Genomic DNA, 21,744 nt, shown 5'->3' on the forward strand with positions numbered 1-21,744 from the left:
GTCTATATTAGGTTGTCCATGAGACAAATTGCCTACAAAGCAAGTACAAGATACTTAGGATTACTAGACCGTGACGATGGAGGTAAACAGTTAATGTTCTGACCTCTGTCCCACTGTGTTCTGCTGGAGTAGCACACTGCTGCATTCCGCATGGGGTCCCATTGGGCTTACAGAGTTTCCACTGCACTCCATTGGCTGTATTGATAACCTGATCCTTGTCACCCCAGCTTCTCCTTCATCCATCCTCACAGCTTTCCATGCCTCCTCATCCATAGAGTCCCAGTGCTGCCAGTGCACAAAGTTGTGGTTTCTTGTGTCCTTCTGTATTATTTTCCTCTGTCATTTTGAGTAAATATGAAAGCTCATCAAGCCGTTGTCTTGTGTCAGTATATGTTCTGCTGCTATCTGACGCATACTCGTATCAGAAATCCAAACCTAGAAGCTCACTGGGTTTGGGGAAAAAAGATATGTGACATTGGCCTAGAGTGACTTTAGCAGCTTAGAATATGTATTGAGAACTTAAAAACAAGTGGGAAGTTGTTGTTTCGGCAGAAACATAGATTTCTTTCAGCATACCCAAGGGCAATGTTGTAAAAAGAACAGTATTCAAATCAGATTGATCAATATTTTCAAAGGAATGTCTAAATATACCTCAGTTAAAACATTTTTTGGTAAATGCTTACTAGTTACAGTTTTGTAAAATGTAAGTGCAGTATCTCATTTGGGAATTGGACTCTTATTCTTTGGGGTTTTCATCACATGATGAGGCAAAATACAGCTACAGCTATGAACCACATCACATCATTTTCCCATCCTCCCTGAGAAGTTTGCATTGGCCTTTAGGTGTTGGAAGACATGCAAAATGTTCAAGAAGTGTCCAGGCTTTGTTATTATTTATGAATGTAATCATTTCAAGTGCAAATGTCCTCATAATGGTCCCTGTTGTCACACTTCAAAGATATAATACACTTACAATATTGTGCTGACAAGATTTTAATATATTTATTGACAAACACACCCACTGCAGAACGGACCACACTGACTCTTTAGAAACACTAAAGCTATATATTTTATTAATCAGATAAGCTGTTTCATAGCAGCTGAAAATCTTTTATCCGTGTCTGGTTTCTGGCTTTTGGAGGGAGCTGCTTGTGTCCCACATTCTGATAGGTCTGTTTAAGATCATAGGAATTTGATGTATGAGTTCTGATTGGCAGTAGATTTTGCTACATTTTCAGTCAAAATGCATTACCAGTAAAGACTTTTATTCTGTGTATTATTTTTTAATGCAAAGACCATTTTGTTCGCAAAAACTTTAATCCGCGTCTTTCTCTGAGTGAGATGATGTAGACTTTCCCATCCACTTTCTCCACTCTCTCTCTTCATCTCTCTCACAAGAAGGAGGATCCAATTTAGCCATGTGAGGCCAGCCCAATAAATAGCTGCTTTACTGAGAATGAGTCTGATTGAGGATTTATCCAATCCTTTATCAAGACTGATTGTTTACCTTTGCCTGAGCTAGATTGGATTGAAAAGGGAGCTCTCACCCTGATCCATACAGAGGAGAGAGAAATCTAATAATTTCTCTCTCTGTCTGTCTTTCTTTGTCTGTGTCTTTCCTTCTTCCTCTTTTTGTTGCAGCTTTTCCCCTCCTATTGTTTTATTGTCATCTTTTTCCTTCATCATTCTCACCACACATCATTTGCTCTTCACGTTTTTCTCCTCTGTGCTCTTCTTCCATCCTTGTCTTACTTCCCTCCTCCCAAACTGATCTTTTTTTCTTCATCCTGTCCCCATCTAGCTCTCCAAATTTCTCTATCTCTCTATATCCCTTTCTTTGTTTATTTTAGGCTTTCTCTCTCCTCTTTCTCCTCTGTGCTATGACCGGCTCCAATAAACCATATGTCAAGTCAGAAACCTGTAGTTCACCGGAAGGAGCTGCTTGATTTTTGGAAAAGTCAATTTTGTGTTGGTAACAAAGAAAAATACTGGTTCACACTGAGTTTAACCTTTTATTTCCTCTTTGTTTCGTGACAAACATGACTGTAGATCATTTTAGGAAATTAGTTCTTCAAGAATGTAGACAACAGAGTCACACCAGTGCTGTTATCCTGTCAAGCACATTGACTATATCCTTGAATATTTTAAGATTCTTCAAAGAAAGAAAGAAAGTGAAAATCAGAATATCCACACAAGGGAAAACCTTAGTGTTAGAGGTCATCTACAAGGTGCTTGTAGCATCACTCAAGTTAACTCCAGGGACAGCGGGGCTTTTAGTTAACAAAGCACTGTAGTCTCACTCACAAAGCTTTTCTTGTTACACACACACACACACAGGGCACAAACACACACACTCATGGCTTCTTCAAGAACACAATAGGAGAGTAAATGGTTTTTCTGAAAGTGATTCCTACCTTCTTATTATTTATTCATGGGTCTGCTGGTCATTGCAACCTTGAGACTTGCATGAGTGTGTGTGTATGTGATGAATTCTATAAGAGGAAAAGGGTGGAGAGAGCCATAGATGAGAAAAGTGGAGAGGCAGAGAAAAAGAAAGAAGTAAGGAAGAGGGAGGGAGATGAGGGCTGCGGTCTGGAATACGGGTTTGGATTTCCGTCCTTGAGGGGTGAGTGCAAGGCGATCGATAGTGGGGCTGAAAGCAAGGCCGATCAGGTGGCAGCACGAGGCTGCACAGGCACTCAGCGAGAACACGACCTAGACGCAAACAAGGTCACTGCTTGACCCCTAAGTGGATAGAGAGGCAGAATGAAGAGGAAAACAAGAGTAGAAAAAGATCAAAATGTGTAGAAGTTGAAGAGGGAGGTGCTCACAAGACACGAGAAAAGTAGAAGCTGAACTAAGAAAGTGTTCATCTGCCTGCTTCTTCTTTTTTTTGGTTAATTGCAGCAAACATGAAGAACAGACTGTACGTGAAGGATGAAATTAGAAGGAAGAAATGGTAAAGGTGAAGAGACAGCTACATACGATGATGTAGTGTAATAACATGCAGCACCTGTATTCATGCAAAACATTTACAGCGAGACATTGTTCAGGAAGAGAAAGCTGGAGAAGATACAAGAAACCTTTAAACCCCAGCAGAAACCTTCTAAAACCACTGAAGATGTTTCACTCACAGCCTTATGGTTGACTGTATGAAACCTGTCTGTGTTCTAGAGTAGGGATGTAAATGAGAACACAAAACGTCAAGGAAATGGAAAGGGAAAAAATAAGAAAATTAAGTATAACGAGGTCGATGAACTGTGGTGATGAGGACTGCCCTACACAAAGGACATGCTGACCACTAAGGAAGAAGAAACAGAGAGTTAAGACATGACGATGAGCTGGCAGATTGTGTTGTTTGCTGTTGTACGCAGGACTAATGGAGTGTTTTCCAAAACTCAAAAATATGACGATAAATCCATGTCGATTGCCAGGAATGGCCTTCATGAAATTCATGCTTACAATAGAAGGTGAGACAGAGCATCTGCTGCCTATCTTTGGGCAAATCCGCATCTTTTACTCAAAGTGCTCTTCACAAAAGCATTGTTAGGCTTTGATTCAGTGTTTTGGAAATGTTGTTCTGTAACTACATACAGATCCACCATTGCTTCAGAAAGTACTCAGACCTTTTAACATTTTGACTTCATGGCTGTCTTGTGTCAGCAACTCCGCTTTTTCACTACAATCAGTTATCCAAAACTTGATGAAAACGTCTTTTAAATGTAGCTTTTCTGCCAAGTCTGCACTTCAGCTTTTTCTTCAGAAAGGAACTGTAATCGCAACAGGACCGAGCTGCTTCTATGTGAGAATGAGGATCTGTGTCCTTGGCTACTTGAGACAGAACAAAGACCAAATCAAATTCGATCTCAAAACAAAGCACACTTGTGCTGGTGATGTGTCTGGGCGTGCAACTATGTACTGAACTCCTCTATACCTTGTCTGTATGTTTGAGTGTCTCTGGAGTGTCTGCTGCCGTGGTAACGCAATGTACTTCATAGACAAGCCCCTCTCTAAGGCTAAAAATAATAAAGATAAGGTCTAAATGTCTGCGCTCACAAACTAAAATGACATTCTATATTGAACAGAGAGTAGAAGGACAGAGATAAACAGACAGACAAGGTTGTTTGTATGAATTTCAAAAAATGAAGTTTCACTGAATGATGAAGTAATATTACATTTTAAAAAGCTTGTACAATGTTTTTGTGCAGTACCACTGTTGCATAGGTGACCTCCTTTAAAACCTGTTAACATCCACAAGGTCACTGGTGCCGTCTTCAAGCTAGTTCAAAGTGACTTAAACATAGTTATAAACTATCTCCACAATTCAACAGTTTAGTTCATCTTACATAAACCATAAGCATCAAAGTATAATTTATTCAGGATCACTGGGATGGTAAGCAAGGCAAAAATTGAAAAAAACAAAGCGTGGCAACTCTATTCAATGCCCACAGCCCAGTCACTGCTTCTGTGCAGCTGCATGCAGACAGTGTAATCAGCAGCAAGAGAAGCACATCTCAACAATATCTGAATGTTAGTACAAGGTTTTATAGTCATCAGAATGCTGTATGTTTTTCAGTGTCACAACTGAAATTAGTCATTAAAAGACATTTTAGACACACCTGCGGCACTACAAAAAGTTCCTAGCTCACATAAGATTAAGCCTTGAGGTCTGGAATTTCATAGAGCTATAATTGTTCAACCCTGTCTCCCAAACATTACACTCCTATATATATATAGAAGCTTAATGTTTAAGAGACAACTAAATAACTTACTAAGCTGCTTTTTCAGTTGTGTGACATGTATTTTTTGCTGGGTTACATTTGTGTGTGACACATTCTGATTGCATTTCAAATCAACATATTTTTGATATTTATTTTATGACTTCTGTGTAAATAGTGATTTCAGAAAGTTGAGGAAAAGAGTCCAAAGATGTTGTGACAGTTTTGTATTTTAACTTAATATTTTCCTAAACATAACCATGGAGTTTTGGTGCCTAAACTTACCTAAGCTTCTAAATACTAGTGCGAAAAGTTTCACCAAAAGTGTGATATTTTTGTAAGCCTAACCTCCTACTTTTTGTGCTTAACCCTGCTCAAACAGGGATTTAAAACCAAAATGAAATGAACAAAAATAGAACTTCAGATCCATCTTCACCTGCTTCCTTGTGCAGACTTTTTCCCTCATTCATTTTGAAATCATTTCCAACAACATCACAGATGCAAAAATACAAAGCATAAATAAGAATGCAGCTTAGTTGTATAGGAGTGTAATTTTGTGGAGATGTGTTTGTGTTGACAAGATGTTGAAGGTATTGGGGTATGGTAGCGCATGTATGGCATAAACCATGTCTTCGTTGACTTTTGTTTGAACTGATGTAGTTTAGGTTGTGTTTAGCTACATGCTAAACAAGCATTTGGGCCTTACAGTTTTTCTTTTTCCATTTGGGTATCCTGAATAGGGAAAGATTTCACAGGGAGTAGATAAGAGGTTTTAAATGAGTAGTGAGATTTTTTCTCATGTCAACAGGATATGTTATGATTGACTCTTTTTGAAGACTTCTAATACATTGGAGGAACACACAAAGCTAGAAGTGCTGTGAGAGAGAGTCACGAGCAGATTAGTAGTTACTTGGAGACATATTTTCTCAAATATCAAGATTTCAAACCATCCAGTAGCTCTGTATTAAAACTATTCAGGCACATTTATCTGTACAAAGAGACTAAACATTTCAGCTTTAATCAAAACTGTATGTTCATAGTCTTCCGTCAGGCTTTTCTTTACTTCCCTCATGTATCCTGTTTCACCTTTCTCAGCAGCCTGGCATCATCATGCCAATCAGCAATGACATCATCTGCTTTGCACATACCAAAAGAACGAAAGCGAGAGCTCAAATTTCTCCATCCAGTGCTTTGCTTGTGCTAATTATCCATTGCTCATTATGACTAACAGTTCCAACATGGTCAGAACGTGTAAGGTAGCGGCTGACACTGCAGCTGACGTCTGTCGACACATTGGAAAAAAACTGCGTATATCTGCTTATTCTGTCCGTGTCTGTTTGTTCTGCTCTGACTCAAACCATCTTATGGTGAAACAAATGTTAAGCAAACCCTTGAAATGTTTCCAAAAACATAAATAATGTGTGTCATTTTGTTAGTTTTTATTTTTTTTAATGTGGATAAGGTAGAAATTGAGACTATGCTGTGCGCTTATAAATAATACACCTTCAAACATCTGAAGCTTCTGTTGAGTTTTACTGTGTGTGTGTCTGTGTGTGTGTGTGTGTATATTCTTTCTAAGATCATGACATTAACGTAAATACTGATGATTCCTGTAATTTTACCACAGCATTGGTCTCATATTACAGAGGCAAAAAGAGCAATAAAGGCATTCATATTGTATGACAAGGTTAGTGAGAAGGATAGCGTGTTCAATATCAGTGAGTCAGTTTTATTGAACTTTTTTCTACGTGATCTCTGCATTGAGGGATGAGAGGTGCATATATATACAGTATATATTAAGATGTGCTACTTTTTTAAAGTGGCCTTGTCAATTACCTTGGCTATCAATAACATATTAAACTGGAAATCATTAATAAGTAGAGATCACATAATGAAAATGCCATTTAAATGACATTATGAATATGGGTAAGCATTCATCTTATATTTTAAACACGTTTCCACTCAGGGACTGCAGAGAGCTCTGCACTCCCTGTCATATTACATTACTTATTTTATTACCATTTAGTTTTATTTGCAACTTTTATCTATTTTTTCCATTGTTATTATGTTTACATTTATTCTCTTCTAAACACTCATATGCATTTTCCCTTACTAACCACCTTCTTGTGCCATCATTTTTCTTTCCTTTGCTTCCTTTTTCTCTTTATCTAACCTCTCCTTTTCTTTTTCTCGTCTTTTCTTTTACCCTAAGACCCTGAGTCATGATCCCTCCACCAAGCCAACAGCTGCTGTGTTTGTCAGCAAGATTATGCAAAAATAGCCAAGCTATTTATGATTAGACAGTTTACCAAAGGGGCTAGCATTTGCTTTAGTCTTTATATCTTCTTGGAAATAACTAAGTTAGTAATTGGGGTTGAAATTGTATTTATTTATTATTTTGTTTTCAGTTTTTTCTGCAAATCTGTTGTGGCACAGGCCATCCTTGGGGAAGCATGGGGAAAGACAAGAATCACTTTATGCGTTGTTCAAGTTTCCCCCAAGACTGAGCATAACAACACCCCGCTGATATCCCTTTTCTCACTTTCATTTTCTCACATTTACAAAATTAAAGGATAACGATTTACCTTCTCTTTGGGGCTCACCTGTTCCTTTACCACCTGATGCCTTAAAGCCGCAAAACAAAAGCCCCTCAGGCCTTAATGCTTGAAATTATATGTCTTACTCACTGTAATGTCTTACTCTTTACACCACCTATTTATTCTTATTCTTTTCTCAGATGTGTTATTCCCTCCCTTCATGTGTGCTCTCCAGTGACAGATAATTAAAATAGATATTTCTGTGCAGCAGTGCATTTTCTCTCATATGACATCTACACCTTGTCACTTGAAGTCATCTAATTTAGCCATTGTTTGTAAAGCGAAGCAGGGATGATTATTTCACTGTATCAGTTCAAGCTGCTATTGTCAACCTGCATGATTCACTTTTGTCACTATTTTGCCATTTCTGCCCAATTCCTCTCCTCCTCTCCCACGCTTCCCCTCAGATGTTGCATCCTCTGTACTTCTGCATGCGTTTCTGTATGTCTCAGTGCCTGTGTGAGTGTGTGTTTGTGTGCGTGTGTGTGGTTGTGCGTCCGTGCCAAGTAGTATTCCCCGATAACAGGATTACCATCTTAAGCCTATTCACGGTAAGTGAGCCAGTTGGATGGATAAAGCACTGTATCGTCAACTATGCTGGCGTTACATCAAGAAAAGAGTTAGTAAAATTGCACAAGGCAGGCCTAGCAGGCTCCCAGTGAGTTACTGAGAGGGAATAGGAAGGATTCAAACTCTGCAACACCTCAGGAAGCAGCCGTCGTACAGTGAGGGAAAACCTACAGTGATGTCAAACAAGGAAGGATTTATCCTTCACTGTAATATTTCACTCAGTAGTTATGATTTGTGCTTCTTTTTTACTTTGAATATGAACAGTTCAAACAAGCAGTTGCAAATTAAGGGAGGTGATGTAGCTAAATTAATCAGCACTCGCAGAATTTTAATTAAATTAGTGACAGAAACACAACAGACAGCCTGTCCAGTTTGTCACCTGCTTCCTAAAAACTCACTATCGCATTTTTTTTCTGCGTTGCTTTTAATGTCTGACACAGATGTGTTGAATATTAGCTGCATGTTAACATACAGAGAGACATATTATGCCAACCTCATTTTTCCCAGGCTCCATACTAATTTATTGCCTCTCATTTATAGTTGTGTTGACAGCTTCCAGTTTGGACAGCAGTGCAAAAGAGTCTGACAGACATTGGACTATGTCTGCTGGATCCTGTTGATCCTATGTGATATGTCACTCTGAGGAGTGAAGTGAGAGGCTCAGAGAGATAAGCTGAGGGAGGGATGAGCGAGTTTGAGAGAGGAAGATCAGGAGAGAGAGGGGGAGATGCAAAGTAGATGTGAGATGTGAAAGGAGAACAACTTTAGACTTGTAAAGGCACAGAGGGAAGCAGAGACGGAGAGGTAAGAGATGGAGACAACCACAGAGCAAAGAGGAAAAGTGGATGGAAACATCCAGACAGCTACAGGCCACTGACCTGTCAGTTTCTCCCAGATCACCTAAGGAAGCCTTCTTCATCTTCGTCGTCTTCTTCCTCCCTTTCCCTATGCTGTTGCCTTTTTTTCTCCCCAAGCATAGCGTTGCTGTTTCAGATTCATATTCATCATGCATAATTAGTACCTGCTGTCCATTTCCTCAGCATCAACACACATTTACTCATTTCAAACTGATTCTGTTGCCAGTGTAATGCTAAACCCATTACAATCCAGTACAACAGCTCTACAATAAATCCTACCTTTATAAAGCTCGTAACGTTCAGGCTTTTTTCGACACTGTGTCAGTGAAGTGTTGATTCAACTCTGTGGACATTTTGGAAGCTGAGCGTTGAAAGGTGCATCTAATATTTCGTCAGCTGAACATTATAAGCTTCATAAAGTTAGATTTTATTGCAGGGCTGTTGTACTGAAGAGATTTAGCAAGGTGTGTATGCCTGATAAACTGGTACCTGGTGTTGTTAAAATATCCATCTTGTATGATGGAGCACAGCACATTCACTGTGGCTGGAGATCCTGTGAGCCGCTCAGAAAACATTGACTCCCTTCTCAGGTTGCAACATGTTTGACAACAGCAATGAACTATTTATTTGATTCACGTAAACAGCAGAATTTTTCCAATGCATTCCACAACAACTTATCAGAAAAGTCTTTACTGCTGTGTGATCACTGCTGCGGAGGACTGCTGCTGATTATGCCAAAAGTAATTCATTTCAGCTTAAAGCCCCTTTTCTGGTCATTGATAAAACTCCTAAAAACTCACAAATCCCATATTAAAGGTCTACGAAGACCCTCTTTCTTCACTCACCCCTCTGCTGCACACTGCAGCTCCAGCACACCAGCTCACCTCGACTTTGTTCAAACCCTGCAAAACTACTCTCCACAATAGCAAACTTTAAAACTGGAGTAATTCAGCCATACATGTTTGAATCAAAAACCAATTCTGGAAAAGAGTAATAATATGCAAAGTCTTCCCCTGTAACCTGACAGGATTGGCTTCTTTGGTTTAAGTACAAAACTGTGTCTGTCTCTTCTGTAAACCGCAACTTCAAGGCAAAAATGCTCATAATATGTGGTCTAGTATATAACTATATGAACATGATAACAACGTAAAAAGGTTGATTTCTGGCGTCCCGGTAGCTCAACTTTTGAGCGGGTGACCTATGAACAGGAGCTGTAGTCCCCAACACAGTGGTCATGGGTTGAGTACGACCCATGGCCCTTTCCTTAGGTCTTCTCTCCACTGTCCTATACAATAAAGGCCAAAAAAAGGTTGACTTCCCAGGAAAACATTCATATTTCACCAACCAATACTGACTTAACCTTCTTGGTTTTGACACTGAAACTTTAGCTTCAAAAGGTATTTCAAAATAATTGTGGTATAAGAAGCTAGCAGGTACTTGACTGTATTTAATCAATCACTGTAAACAAGAAAATGTAATACAATCAAAATCAAAATGTGAGACAAGTTACCAGCATGAACAGTGCAGAATGTGCAATGCAGTATTTGGAAAGAAATGTTGTGTAAAATGGAATTATTGCAAATGATGACCACACAGCACACAGCCACTAATGGAAAATTTACAACCCCACTTTGCTTTGGCTAGTGTTTAAATGAATTTTTCAATAACCACGGTCTGAATAGACCCTGATGGTCCCTTCCACCCACCCTCCTTTACAAACACAAACGCAAAGTGGTCCCTCACCTCCTCCAGTACTCTGACAAGGCTGTTCTTCTTTTCTCTGCACTGTTTCTGTTCTCCCGTTGAAACATTTGTGTTCTAGACAGCATACAGCTCCCTAGCTGAATACAAACCTGCTGCGTTTCATGTCTAGCTGGATCCCAGGGGAGACCAAAATTTCCCTTTGCATTACACTTCATACCAAATGTAAGAGCTATTATCACCAAAGTCTCTGACTCACAAATGTGTCTTCATATCACAGCATGTGTGTGGGAGAAAGTCTGGGGGAATGTTTGTGTGTGTGTTTTCTAATGGGTGTAAATGGATGTGTATTTGGACAAAAAGAGCCGATGACAAGTGAGTGTTTGGCTTTCCTGTGCTTTGTAAAGAAATAAAGGAAGGGGTAGAGAAAAGCACCCAGACAGGGATAAGATGAGAAAGGGGACAGAGAGATATCCAGACCAATCCGTCAGGACCTGAGTAGAAAAACAGCAGCAGCGTCACACGGCTATTGAGGGAGGAAAGAAGAAAGGGGTGTGGAGAGAGAGTGAAAGAGGTCAAAGAAAGAGAGCACAGGTGATGGTTTTAAGCTGCTGGTGTCACAGGCAGATAAAGGCTCCTGTGCCGCCTGGCTGTCATCTGCATCGCACACAATATCCCCTTTATTCGCGATATCACCTCTCTCTATTTTGCTTCATCTGCCACCCCGGTGGAGCAACTCCCAGTGTGATGCACTTTTTCTCTCCCCATCATACAGCTGCCAGCGATGCTGTATATATCATTCCCTCTCATTCTCTTCCTTACTGGCTTTCACATGCCAAAAAAAAAAACTATATCTCACTTATACATGCAGGCTGTTTCTCACACACACACATACTGTGTTCCTCAACAACTCTTTGCTTTCCCTGCACATTTTGCCTTCTCTGTTTCCTCACGTGCATTTTTCCCTGCCGTCTCCTTATCGGCATTCGTCGTTGTAGTAATATTTTTGCAACCTCTCATTGCAATCACGATAGCTTGACTGACTTTCTGTAATATTCTAAGTACAATACATCATCCTAGTTTCATGTTCTACCCTGTTTTTATTACACTCACAATTTCATCATCTCCGCACAAAAAAGAGACACATCAGAAAGCATAATGTAACAGCTTTTAACTGAAAACTAGTGTTATTTCTCTCCCCTTATTCAAAAATCCTTATTGCATAATCTTGTCATTTGAATTCTGCTAAACCCGAACCTAATCTTAATGTTCCTGAACTCTAATCTCATGAATAGCTCTAAAATGCTCCTCTATAAAGTTTTAGCAAACAAAATGTACATAATTTGTAAGATTTTTCACTCATCTTTTAATCCTTGAATAGGAAGGGTAAAAGCACAGATGCGCACTTCACACTCACTCTCCCTTTTTTTTGCATGACTCACAAAGGTCCACAAACACGCGCACATGCATGCATGTAAACTGGAGTCACTAAACCGTGGAGAGACAGGGTTTGGTTCATTGCTCACCTTGGCTGGTTTGATCAATGGCAGTCTGCCTTCTCCAAATCCCTCCCACAAACAGAGCTGAATAAACAGACAGGGAGCATTTACACAGACCCTGATAATCCGCTAATCCATATAACCTGCTTTCTAATCAACACACACTCGCATGCAGGCAGGAGTGAATATGTACAGCGATACTGTGTACATATCCAAGAACACAAGCAGACAAGTGTGCATAGAAACAGGAAATACACACTTCTACAGACAAACATTTGCATGTGCGCATACACACACACACACACACACACACACACACACAGTATCAGTGACTTTTGCCTATTATCCTCTCTGACCTCCTCAACGGGACATGGTTGATAGTCTCGTTGAGGGTGATAACAGACAGAAGGGTTAATAGGGATTAATGGACTGTACACACACAGTTGTGCAGACACACTCGCACAAGAGAATAACATTGCAATGCTGATGAGTTTACAGGCTTTTCTGCATCTCTGAAGTGTGTGTTTGTGCATTTGATTATTCAAGTTAAAGTATCATGTAGCTGTCGGCCACGCAGCATTCCCACGGCTTGATGGGATAATTGAAGCGTGAAAAAGCCATATAGAGTTTGTCAAAACTCTTAATGGTCCGAGCATCGCGGACACCATGAGTACAGGGCTTAGTGTCATTAACTTCCACTCTGTGGATCAGACAGAGATTTTATCACCAAGAAAAAAAGAACAACATAGCTGCATTTATAATTTTGATCAGTTATCCAGGCAATTTAATGACCTGCTTAGTGAAAGGACTCACTATCTTGCTAATGCATTAGACATGCATTTCGACAATTCACAGCTACATTATGCAAACTCATATCTTAGAAAGTGTTTTTATTCATGATGTAGTTAAAAATGATTTACATAGCATTTGGTGTGGGGAGTTTCTGGCTGTTTACTGAGCATTTGGTTGTTGTTGTTTTTTTAAATCAATCTGTTCTTTGAGCATTTTCTAAAATTAGAGAGCAACACAATTCACCAGCTTGTCAAAAGCTGAAGGCCGCAAACTCTGGATGAGAAGGTTAGATGGGAAGATGGCAGCATAAGTCAGCAGCAGGACTTTCACTGAGGCTCAGGAAAACATCCCTCTGTGGTTGATAGTTTCACAACATTAACTACAAAGTCTGGCTTAGACACCAAAATGACTTAGCTAGGTTTAGAATCACACCGTGGTTTGGTTTAAAATACAGCTCATTTGAAGTTTCTCCTCTGTTTTCTGGGTTACAATGCAGATGAGTCATCTAATATAGCTAATATCTTATTGCTTTTGGCTGAAAAGATACAGTGTGCTGATTTAAAGCTATTTATAACTAATCACAAACAATCTTAACAGCAGAAAATATAATTCCCTCAAAATGTAATTGAGAATGCTGTTTAGTTGCATAGGAACTTTTGGGAGATGGGTGACCAGGGACACAGTACGATTAAGCACATTTTATGACTATCTCTTTTACTTCTGAAAGCTGTTCCTGTTTGTTTTCTCACCTGATTGTATTAATCTGATTGGAGATACAAATCACAAACACACTTCGGCCAAAGAAACAGTGACTCACTGCTTTTCAGCCTGTTGCTACTCTTTAATAAAGGTTACAAATTGTGCATCAAGGCACTACCTGTGACTCATTGTACTTTGTTAGGATTAGTTATAATGCCAGTATTACTTTTTTAAATAGCATTATGAGAGCTGTCATGAATATAAATGTTTGTTCAAGCACAGACATGCTAGAGCTGGTGCTTCTCCGTGTTTTTGCTCACAGTATTTTAAAGCAATATGTATCATGAAAATCACAGATCAAAAGTGTTTTTATTGCCTTTTGCCCTGTTGCAGTCTCACCTCTCTTCGATTGCACTTGACTGATTCTGTCCTTCAGTACAACTCCTCTTTCACAGACAGCATCTTTGTCTTCTCAACATCTTCTCTCCTCCCCCGTTCTCTCTTCAGGTACGGTGGACAAAGACGGCAGGCAGTGCTTCAGACAAGTTCCAGGAAACATCCATCTACAACGAGACGCTACGCATCGAGGGCATCCAGAGGGTGCAGGGGGGTCGCTACTACTGCAAGGCCGACAACGGGGTGGGGGTGGCTGCCATCAAGTCCATCCGCGTAGATGTGCAGTGTAAGTGGACCGGGAGAAAGAGGGAGAAAAAAAATACAACCGAAAAAAAAAACCTCCTTCCACTTCTAGACCACAGCTGACTTTCACTACAGCCGTTCCCACTGTTTGAGAAGATGGGGAGAGATGGAGAGATTGCAAGAGGAAAGATGAGAGACTGATTAGATGGATGATGAGATTTCAGGTGGGAATGGTTTCCAAGAGTATCTGATGAATTATGGTGGAGAGGGTGAAAAGCATGGTAGGAGGATTAGGGGGAGCTGGGTAGATCAAATAGAACTGTAGCATGTGGGAAGGGTATGGATAAGAAACCCTAGAAACTATCAAAATTTCATTGAATTGTTGGTTTAGTGAATGGGTGCACTGGGATAACGCACTGCAAGCAGTTTACTCCACCGCTAAGGGTAATAAAAGGGGAAAATATTTTGTCAGATACTCTTGGGGTAAAAAGTGAAGTCTGTGGGACATATCAAGAGTTTTATAACAGTTAGTCCAGGTGGTACGGGCTCCCTAACACACTGTTTCTCAACTCACCCATGTCACCATGGAAAAATTGGAAAAATAACAAGTGTTTCTTCACCTGAGTTGACACTGTCAGTTATATTTAGCGCCAGTCGGCTTATCATTAAGAGATTACCTCTCCTTTGAAGACCCTCTTTGACCTGTCCCTGTAGTTGAGTACTCCAAAGTGTGGAGATTGTTATTGTTTTTGAGGTAGGAAAAAAAGCACTATATTATTTTACAAGGTCCTTCTATCTTGGATAGGCACCAGTAATTTTCCAGAGAGACCCTCCACAATGAAGAGTTTTAACCTGCAACAATGTCAGCATGTGACACTGCGCTGTTGCTGAGAGATACACAACAGGCTGCAATCATTTTCAAAGGAACATCTACTGAAATCGGAGGAGATAGACATGTGCAAGGCCATGTAATGCCAGAACTGCTTGTTATTTGTGCAGCAGTATTAACTAATTCAACAGCCATAATATGTGGAGACAAGACACAGTTTGGTGGCCTTGGCTCATGTTCCATCTTCAGCTCTTCTCAAAAATGCTTTCAAAATAGGCTCTCTGAAGGTAGTGTTAGTTTCTGCAGATCCTTTAGTGTGCCTCTTCTAAATTTTACCAACATTATTAGGACAGCGTTCATGAGAAAACCTATCATCATTTAGGCTGACAAGCTAATATACTTTCAAGTGCATTACATTACAGTATGACCTGCAAACCTTGTGCTGTTTGTTTTGTTGTGTGTAGCCCCCATCTCTCAAATTCGGAATGCCCACCATGTGACAGTTGAGAAGCTGCTGTGTTGTAGGGGTCCTGTGCTGCTGCTTGTTTCACTGCCCCACTGTCCCTGTGAGTCAGGGGCCAGGTCATGGCGTCAGGTTTATTCACATGCAACACCTTCTTGCTATTATACACTTCCATTTGTTTCCTGGCACCCTAAAATCCCTCCCCATTTGTTACAACTGCCTGTTGCGTAAATACTTCCTTCCGTCATTGATTTAATCATTTTAATGGTGGATTTATAGACTAATAGAAAAAAAAAAGGGTTGATTTTCCTGAGAGTCCTATAACACGAAACATCCATTACCTGCCTTTCATTGCTAAATACATCACTTCTTTTGCTTTGTGTTAAGTCCAGCAGTATGGCCTGCCTGCTTTAGCGTCAAATCCCTGAAACCAACCAATTTCACCTATGCACTCACAAGCATACACACAACTACACACACACACACAAACACACACATATGTGCACAGCATGTTTGTCCCTCTAGGATTTGTCACTTAGCCACCACCCTGCCTCAGCCTCTTAATGGGGCTCTCCCTCCCTCCTTCCTCTGCTCCCCTTTCTGCTGATAGTGTTAGTTCTCCCCAGGCGCTTGGCCCCTGCTGGGGAGCTGGTAATTGCAGGGGGCCTGGTAGTAAACAGGTTGCATTGTGAGTGTAGTTGTGACAGGAGCTCTGTGAAGCTAACCAGCTCTGACGGCCAATGCTTGTTCAATTCCCCTTCCCCCATGCTGTGTTAGACCCACTGGCTATCAGCCACGCTGCCTACACAGGGCGACTTTAGTGCTAGAACGATGTAACAATTAGCCTAGGCTACCAGCGGGGGAGGACAAAAAAAGCGACGGAGGGAGAGAGACAGATGAAAGTGGAGGGGAAGATGGATGAGAGAGTGAGGAATGAGAGGTCTTCATGGGGAGGGAGGAAGAGGGGTATGCAAGAAGCAGCCACCAGCAAGGCTTAGTGTTGAAGTGAAAGTCCCTGAATATACAGCATACTATGGAGTTCAACTGGTGTCAATGACTGTTATGTATGTTAAAGTATAGATGGGTAACAAATCATACTTGAAAAAATATTGCAGCTGCTTCGTGAGATGTTGAGTCAGTTGCCACCAGCGCAGCTTAAGGGCTTTTTGCTAAAGATTGTCAAATATGCTGCAACTTGGCACAAGATCCAAAATCAGTGGACAGCAGAAGTTACAGTATATGATTCACTTTATTTATATTTATATATATGTATATATATATATATATATATATCAATTTATAACCACTTTGGTGCCTATTAAAGCAGACTGGGCTGGTGTATCAGGTGAACAAGTGTTCAATCATCCTGCTCAGTAAATGTTTCGATCAGAATTCATTTACAAAACTAATTTAAAAGGCACAGTGTTTGTCATGCAACAATTTAATAGCAGACGATGTAGCGTAATGAGATGTTTGTAGTTTTCAAACTTATGCTTCATTATCAGTATGAAATCTGGTTCTGACTGAAAAATCTGCATTTTATATTTTTTGTTTCCCACCATTTATTCTTTGTCTTTTATTTAATACCAACTGCATTTAAGGTTTAAGATCCAGGGATTCAGTCAGATAAGTATGACATAACACGAGATTGTACAACAAAAATTGCATACATAAAGAGTTAATGGAGTTACGATATTTATGTGCAATATAATACCATTTTCACAAGGGATTTGTGTCAGAATTGGCAGTTTAAAATCTATGATGTATTATGGTCATCTTCAATGACTTCTGCAGTTAAACGTTGTAATCTGCTCGCTTGACCAAACTCGGCTACCTTCAGTGTTGCTGAAGTTTGACTCTTTTTTTTTTTTTTTTCCCAAACACCTGACAAGATAACAGCTGATGGTGAACACAGACTCCAGACTTGGGCCTGTCAAAAACCAATGGGAGACATCACAGATGAAATGTGCATGTTTTCCCACAGAGATAACACATGAAAAATAACAGAAGAAGTCCAAGCAGCAGTGTGCAGGAGGAAACATGAAGAAAAAAATAAAATATTTTTTTTTCATTGACTTTAACATCAACGTGCAGTGTGAGGGGAAAAAATACATGATAGATCTATGAGTCTATTGTGAATGCTGACTTTAATCTTCTCTACTGAATGTGCAGGTAAGACTGAAAGAGAATTTGACCTTTCCAGAAAAAGCTGAACAGTGAGTTCAGGAAGAAGCTGAATTAATGGTGACTGATAGCTGCCAAACAGATTGTAGTACTGAGGTGGTTAAAATTCCTTCTACGAAAGAAGGCAGGGAGAAAGAGATGAAAGACAGATGGAGATAGAAACCAAAAGACAAATGAAGACAGTGAGAAGGACAAATGGAATTTGGGGAGGGAAATGAGAGGCCCAGAGCGATGCACATAATAAGGTAGATGCACTCATGCTTTTCAATTTGGATGCATCCAACAGACCAGTTATTGGACTAGAGGGCAGAACATGCTGTTTCCTGTGCAGGGTACTAACAAGGGCTTTAGCTCTCTCTCTCTGCTTCTCTCAATCACACAATTTCTGTTTTTCCATGTCTCAGCTTTTTTTGTTACTATAAAAATGACCGAGCATTGCACTTTGTATTCACTCTTTCTATTACCTTTTATTTTCGACATCTTCTGCTTCCTTCCTCAGTTCTCCATATTTCATGTTGTCCTCTCATCCCATTTTCCCCCCATTCCTCCTGTCTTTTTCATCCTTCCTGCCTTACTCTATGAAATACACACACCAGTATGTGATGAAGCTGTGTGTGTGTGTGTGTGTGTGTGTGTGTGTGTGTGTGTGTGTGTGTGTGTGTGTGTGTGTGTGTGTGTGTGTGTGTGTGTGTGTGTGTGTGTGTGTGTGTGTGTGTGTGTGTGTGTGTGTGTGTGTGTGTGCGCGCGCATATGAAGTGAGTCAGCTGGGGTCTTTCTCCTCTCAGCTGTGAGGCTCAACCAAACACAGCAGTGTCTGGCTGTAGGTCATCTGCCCTGCATGCGGATTTAACTTTGCTTTCATACAATCACATGGATGCAGACATGGCATGCTAGAAAGCACATGCACGCAAACACAAATGCCTGCTCTTTTCTCTTTTATTTGCAACACACACACACACACACTTATTTTGCATTTACATACACGAACATGCATTGATGCAAACAGGGACAATTCAAAGTGAGAGGGAAAAGGAACAGTGAGGGAGAATGAGGAGGCAAGAGACTGACTGACAGATGGAAACTGAAAAGAGAGCAGAGGAAATGAGTGGAGAGTTTCAGGACTGGGGAAAGACACATATTCAGTATTCTACTTTGAACAGAAGGCACATGCAGCAAGTCACTTCTATATTTCTTTAGCACAGCCTGCATCTCCATCTCAGTCATGCATTCTCTTCCCTTTAGTCTCTTTGTTCTCTTTACCTGCAACATTTTCACTTTATTCCTTGTTTTGTTCCTTTTGTTCCACAACTCGTACACACAAACCTCACCTCCCTCATTTTCCTATTCTACACTCTCTCTTCCCTTATTTCTCCTCCCTGAATCCATCCTGTGAATCAGTTATTTATGTAGAATATGTCTTTACTTATTAACCACAGGAATAGTTTGAATAAATCAGTTGGTACAGAAGGCTGCCAGCTTGTTTTTTTTTTTTTTTTTTTGTATAAATGTGCTTACAGGACCTTCAGTCGATCAATTATCATGTCTGTGCTGTTTGTTTTTTTTCTTGTTTTTTTTTAAGCAAATGCATGTGAAGTAGGGTTATTTCTTCTTTCTGCCAATTTCCCCTTTCCCATTTCCACAGAAAGCACATACAGCAACCTATCCATTAATCTGTTGCCACTTAGGTTGGCTTCACTAATGCTTTCCCCTCAGCAACACCACATTCAGCCGTCAGCCATTACTGCAAATGACCTTCTTTCCCTGTTTAGACCTCCATCACACGGGGTTCACCTGTATCAAACACCTGATCAGTGACCTGGCACTCTAACCACTGAGACAGTGGGGCAGTGAGCTGGCGGGGTTTAACTTTGAGTAGCCTCTACTGATGGGATGGACTTGGTTCAGAAACCCAACCAATGATACTTTAGACTATATCAGGGAAGAAAAAAAAAACAAACGATTTTGTTTAATAAAAAATAATTGGCTACATCAGCTTAGGTCAGACCAGTTCCTCTCTGTGGATTCATTGCTCTCTTCAGGATGGAACAAGGTAAGTGGAAAGGTGATGGGGGGTAATCAAGATGATGATGATAATGCTGATTATGCTGATGATGTTCATGTTGATGTTCATGTTGTGACAGTGGGGATGAAGATGATGATGATGCCTTTGCAGGGCAGAGGTGTTTGGTTTTTTTTCTTTCTGGTTTTAGTTGGTCTTGCTTCTGTGAGACACCTTTTGACACTCATAAGCACATATAATTTATGTTACTGCCACAAATGGAAATTTCATTTGCGCTTATAAGCAAACACCAAATATAACATTCCAGTTTCTTATACACAGACAATTCAACTGATTTTTGATCTAGTTATAGGTGCCCCAAGTGTTAGTCAACACTTCTACCGACAGTTATGCCTCTGGTTTTTAGCTGATGCAGCATTCTCTCACAGCGCAGCTCTATATTGAGACCTTGGAAGCAAATACATAAAGATGCACTCGCATATGTTGCATATACTGTGTCAATGTTGAACTTAACAAGAAGGTTAGAGTGCTTGAAAAGCAACTCCAGCTGATCAAAAATAAAGCTCCTCTTCAGCAGAGTTTTTAGCCACACTGACTTTTTCAAAGAAATTGACTCTAACCTCCTGTGGCATTGTCAGTAATGACTGCATAAGTCAGTGGAGTATAAAACCGTGAATCTCCAAATGTACACAAACCCTTTCACAGCTTTGGCAGTTATCACCCTAGCTGTCTGTGGCTATGGGAGCCAGTGGAGAACTGCGTAATGTATTGCTCCTGCATTGTGGCTTTGGAAATGGTGTCGGTACAGTAATACAGGTGCTGTGGAATCTGTGTTTGTGACAGCGAGATGCACACACACACATTTTCACACCCATAAAAAGCATTTAGTCTGTCCCTGTTGGCCACAGTCTTCTCTCACAACATGGGCTCTGTGCTTCAGGGGTAACACCAGTCCTGGACAGGAGGCAGTGGCACTGTTGTTGGTGAATGGAATCACACACGCAGACACACAAGGTGAAGTAAACCGTGTTGTGTTGACAGTAAGAGAACGAGAAAAGCAGAAACGGGTACTTTAAGAGAAGCTTTGACCTTTCAGTGGGATTGAGGTTGAAGTCACCAGGTGAATCACTGGGCCACCGTGTGAGTCACACAGCGTCATAAAAACTCACACAAACTTTCCTGCCTTTGCTCGTCATGTCTTTCACGTCTCCCTCCACGTGCTTCTCCCTTCCTGACTTCTCCTCTTTCTCCGCGGTACCCCTCTCTGCGTGTTATTACTCCCAGTTGCTCTCTCACTATGTATTTCTGTTTGTGTTGGCTTCTTTGTGATTTCTTTGGCCTGTTTGTGTTTTCTCCGTCACTCAGCCTCGTCTCGGTAGGATTTGTGTCTCCTTCTTCCTTTTGTTCCCCTGTCCGCTTTTCTTATTCTGTCTATCTCTGAAGAAATGGTAATTTTTATTTCCACGCTGGACTTACTGAAGGGGTCTATTTTGATATATAGTTTATATGCTTGTTCATTTCTATTTCATGATTTGATTTGATCTGCAGCACATAGTTAGAAAAAGTATGCTGGAAATATATCAGATCGAGTCAATTCCTGCCAACTCTCCTTGACCTGGATACAGCTGCGACATGTGAAAGCTTATTGAAAGGATACATTGAAACTGCATCGCATTGACAATGTAAATGTTGACGTGTAGGATCCTCAATGTCAATGATAATAAAAGAACGATATTCAGACACATGTGTAGAAACAAAATGCCATTCAAGAGAGAAACATATTCAGTATCTGGATTCCCTGTAGTCCCTTTTTGATGCCTACTTTTGTATACAATTGTTTGCTTGCCTCTAATAGTGCATTCAGACATGGCAGTGAAAAAACAAGTGGCTGCATCATTGTCAATGGAAGGCAGCGATATGAAGTCACAAACTGATGTCCGACACTTGTTACTGCGTGACAGACATACTGACAGGTACATCTTAGTTGGCCTCTACTTTTTCCAATGATGCAGTGAAGCATTGACCAGTCATATATTTTTATTTTTATTTCCTTTCTCTCTCCCCTCAAAGCCCCATGTCCCAGTCTGTCTGGGAAATAGAAGAAAAAGCTCATTATTGCGATTTGTTAGTTTCCAGCACCATCAAAACCCACACATTTCTTTATTTTTTGCTGTGA

The 21,744-nt window shown here is 40.4% G+C and overlaps 1 protein-coding gene across 4 annotated transcripts in view; it reads left to right on the forward strand.

Moving 5' to 3' along the window:
- Nucleotides 1–21,744, forward strand: part of LOC110961457 (MAM domain-containing glycosylphosphatidylinositol anchor protein 1) — a 193,996-nt gene that overhangs the window by 63,102 nt on the left and 109,150 nt on the right. For 3 of the 4 annotated variants that reach the window (XM_022209079.2, XM_022209087.2, XM_051938119.1), the window contains exon 4: nt 13,941–14,115. In XM_022209079.2, the coding sequence (XP_022064771.1) occupies nt 13,941–14,115 (175 nt within the window). Of the gene's footprint in view, nt 1–13,940; nt 14,116–19,573; nt 19,599–21,744 lie in introns of those variants that run through there. The other variant, XM_051938130.1, reaches the window with a different exon arrangement.

Source organism: Acanthochromis polyacanthus, chromosome 2 (genome assembly GCF_021347895.1).
Source record: "Acanthochromis polyacanthus isolate Apoly-LR-REF ecotype Palm Island chromosome 2, KAUST_Apoly_ChrSc, whole genome shotgun sequence".
In the NCBI taxonomy this organism is placed as follows: Eukaryota; Metazoa; Chordata; class Actinopteri; family Pomacentridae; genus Acanthochromis; species Acanthochromis polyacanthus.